General features: G+C 37.5%; 1 protein-coding gene across 2 annotated transcripts in view; it reads left to right on the top strand.

Moving 5' to 3' along the window:
* Positions 1 to 4,139, top strand: part of LOC107723882 (uncharacterized) — a 19,133-nt gene that overhangs the window by 3,428 nt on the left and 11,566 nt on the right. For both annotated transcript variants that reach the window (XM_016532612.1, XM_016532611.1), the window contains one exon: positions 2,829 to 3,155. In XM_016532612.1, coding sequence (XP_016388098.1) covers positions 2,829 to 3,155 — 327 coding nt within the window. The remainder of the gene's footprint in view (positions 1 to 2,828; positions 3,156 to 4,139) is intronic.

Below are 4,139 nucleotides of genomic sequence, written 5' to 3' on the forward strand. Positions count from 1 at the left end.
ACTGTTCAAAAACTTTTGACTGGTAGTGTAGGCTGATTATTCTTATAGATTGAAAAAAAAAATGCTTCAGCCAGGATAAAGTGTATGAAAAGTGCTCTGAGTTGCTGCAGAAAACAAAAAAATTGAGCAACAACAAAAACCTGTTGCTGGAGGCAGGCTTATTGAAAATGCAAACGGATTCTCTGCCAGCAGGAGGCGCTTTGAGAGCGGTAGAAACAGCAGTTTCCCCAGTAAAGGATGTAATCAAAGCAGCTCCGCTCATGAACGCTACTTTATCAGATACAATAGAAATGCCATCAAAACTTTTTTGAAGACAGTCGGTTCCCTTCAGAGATACATTCATATAAAAACACCACTGCATTTTGATTTTGTCAAGTCAAACGTCACAAATAATTAAATGTATGGGAAACACTGGTAATGTATATCAAAATATAAGAAATGGGTTTAAAAATCATATCACCTTATTGAAAAAAATTATATTGTGATACATATTGATACTGAATTATTGTCCAGCCCTATACCAAAACCCTCGCCCTTACTCACCCATCCAACATGTGTCAGTCATAAATATATGTTGATTGCTAGAATCCACAAAATAGAACTGAACGTTAACTTGCACAAATAAAAAAATTGAAAGTTAACTTGCAAAAATAATACATAATACATAAATAAATAAATAAAATTAGAAGGTCACCAAATAGCATATTAATGACACTCTTATTTTACATTTGACCACCAGGTTATTATCCTTTACCTGCAATAAATATCAAGTATTTTTTTACCCTACTTTCTCAAACCAAGTAGTCTATATGACATTTTTTTGTAACTTTCCCCAATTCTGTAACAAATGATGGTGAACCTGGTAAGTCCACATGTTTCTGAAAAGGGAGCTAAAAGACTAACTAATTGTATTGTTTTTAAATTCATAAGCATTAAATAATTTTACATTCAGAAGCATTTAAACAATAGGGCTTTTCACACTTGAAATGGTTAACCCTGGGTCATCCTATACATCCTACACTGCTCATACTATATGAGCAGTGCTATATGAGCATACTATATGAGGTTAACTGTTAATCCTGGGTATTCATTAACAGATGTTTCACACTGTACATTCCTAAACCCCGGGTTAACGTTGTTATTTGCATATTTGCAGTGTCACTGTCACTGATTGAATTTACTTTTCTCTCACCGGCTGCTGTTTACACGACGCGGGTTTCCTGTTACTGACGTGACATGAACCTCACTGCTCAATTTCTGATTGGCTGTCTGTTACCAAGCGTCCAGCAGCAACAAGCAAACACCGCTCCATTTCACACTGAACAAACTTGGCACCGCAATGCGGAGTTAACACCGCAAATGCTGTGCTAACCCTGCTCCGGACACCACTCCGAAACACCGCTTTTAAATTATAGGTGTGAAACATTTCTTTACCTGGGGTTAAAAGCGGTGTTTAGAACGTCGATAACCTGGGGTTAAGCGCAGTGTGAAAAGCCTTAATAAAAACAAATGACCCATGAATCGGTGATGAATCATGATGAATCGCCTGCGATAATGAACGCGATTTTGCGTAGCTTGTCAGTGAACTACGGCTCTGCGTAATGCTGCTCCATCTGAGAGCATGTGATGGAGATTTACTACTAATCACAGAACCAGCTTTACTGACGAGATGTGCATGATTATCACATTCGATTATTTGCACAGCCCTACCCTCAAGCCATCCTAGGTGTCTATGTCTTTCTTCTTTCAGACGAATACTTAAAAAAATGTCCTGGCTCTTTCAAGCTTTGTATTGTCAGTGAATGTTGGTTTAGATTTTGAAGCAAAATAAAGTGCATCCATCCATCATAAAAAGTACTTAACTCTGTGGGGTTAATATAGGCCTTCTGGAAGGTCTTCATCTGAAATAAGAAAGTCATATAAACCTCGGATGGCTGGAGGGTGAGTAAATCATGGGGTAATTTTCATTTTTGGGTGAACTATCCCTTTAAGAACATAAAAGCAGGTGTCATCTGCTCACGTGCTATCCACTTACAGTTATTTTTAGATGTACAAAACAGCTCATTATGCTACTCTATACTGTCACATGGTATTTCTTATAATATTTTATTTCAATGTATTGCAAAATTAAACACACTGCACAAATAGTTTTACTTTCTGCTTCACTAGTCTATTCTTATAGTTTTACTGTTATTTTAGTATTCTTCTATTTACCTACAGGGAAAAAGTAAGCTATTTATGTGCAAGATATCCAATTTGATAGCATCAAATTGGATATCTTGCACATAAATAGCTTACTTTTGTTTCACAAAATAAGAGGGATAGTTTTTAATATCTCTAAAATAGGCTGTACTGAATGTATCAGTGTCATGCAAAACCAAAGACATTGACATTTTCCACAAAATACTTGGACAATCAACATGTATTTTGAAATGACCGGTAATTAGAAAATAAAAGCACTATTTTAATCTTAAACATGAAATAGTATTTTTGAGTTCTGATATGGAGGAAAGCTAGGTTATTTGCCAGCTCTTTAAAGTGTTGTTAGTCAACAGGAGTTGAAGAGTATATGAAAATATGCAATGATCGCAATTATGTATTTTATTTTTTATTTTTTATAAAATGCACAATATCACCCTTGAGACTCATGTATGTTTGTCTGAAGAGTGAATATGTAAATCAATGATATTCATATGTTTGTATATTTGCTTGTTACATTTATAATCCAGGCATTCTGAATCTGTTAAAAAAAATATCACAACTCTTTACTGATGTATATTTTTGTCCCACTATCCCAGATTTATAACAAATGTTCATTTCTTCAACAGCTGTTTCCAGTGATGGTGAAGAAGTAGTGTCATTGTCAGTGTCTGTGAAGGGAGATCCAGTCACTATAAACACTGATGTGACAGTAACCCCACAACAAAGAATAAAATGGTATTTTAATGACACTCGCATCGCTCAAATAATTGGAGGTCAGAGTTATATCTGTACAGATGCTGAGTGTCCTGAGACATTCAGAGACAGACTGAAGCTGGACAGTCAGACTGGATCTCTGACCATCATGGACACCAGAACCACAGACTCTGGAGTTTATAGACTACAGATCATTAGCAACACCATCAGTGACAAGATCTTCAATGTTACTGTCATTGGTAAGTATGCATTGTATCTCTATCACCTTCACATGCATGTCACATAATTAACACAACTAATACATGCTGTTCACAAAACTGTTATTACAACCATATGAACAACCATAAAATATATATATTTTTGGCAATCTAGGCAATCTGATAAGTATCTTTCTTATTTAGTATTCCGTTCTAATGAGAAAAAAAAAAAAAACAGAGACCAAGATTGATTTGATTTCTGACACAGACTCACCCTATTTCTTATTTAATCATTGTTTTAAAGGGTTAGTTCACCCAAAAATGAACATTAGCCTATGTTTTACTCGCCCTCAAAGCATCCTAGGTGTATGTGACTTTCTTCTTTCAGACGAATCCAATCCAAGTTATATTAAAAATTGTCCTGGCCCCTCCAAGCCTTTCAATGGGGTGTAAACGGGTGTTGGTTGTAAACAGTTCAGAAGACGTGAAATAAAGTGCACGCATCCGTAATAAAACGTCCCTCACACGGCTCGGGGGGTGAATAAAGGCCTCCTGTAGCGAAACCATGCATTTTTGTAAGATAAATATCCATATTTCAAACGTAATAAACACTTTTTTCTCACTTCCGCTGACTGTCGTACGCGTAAGTCGAGCAAGCGGATGACGTAGGACGTATGAGCAGCGCGCGCGCCTCTGAGATATGCAGGAGCAAAGGAAACAAAGTTTCCTTACTTTAGCAAAGGAAAAACATTCTCCTCTTGGCTTATATCGAAACGTCTCAGGTTACTTATGTAACCATGGTTCCCTGAGTAGGGAACGAGACACTGCGTCCTCTAGGGGTCGCTATGGGGGAACGCCTCGTCGTGACCCGTGTCTGAAGCATACATTGAAAAAGAGAGAACATCATCCTCCGGCGGCTGTTTCTCGCCTGCCGCCGATGAGCGTGAGAGGGAAAGCCCCTTTCTCAACTCATCGGCCAGGTCCACCTGCGATCCCCACGAGCTCATTCTCCTCCGTGCCTCAGCA

The sequence above is a fragment of the Sinocyclocheilus rhinocerous genome, unplaced genomic scaffold (assembly GCF_001515625.1).
Source record: "Sinocyclocheilus rhinocerous isolate Xijiao unplaced genomic scaffold, SAMN03320098_v1.1 scaffold3077, whole genome shotgun sequence".
NCBI lineage: Eukaryota > Metazoa > Chordata > Actinopteri > Cypriniformes > Cyprinidae > Sinocyclocheilus > Sinocyclocheilus rhinocerous.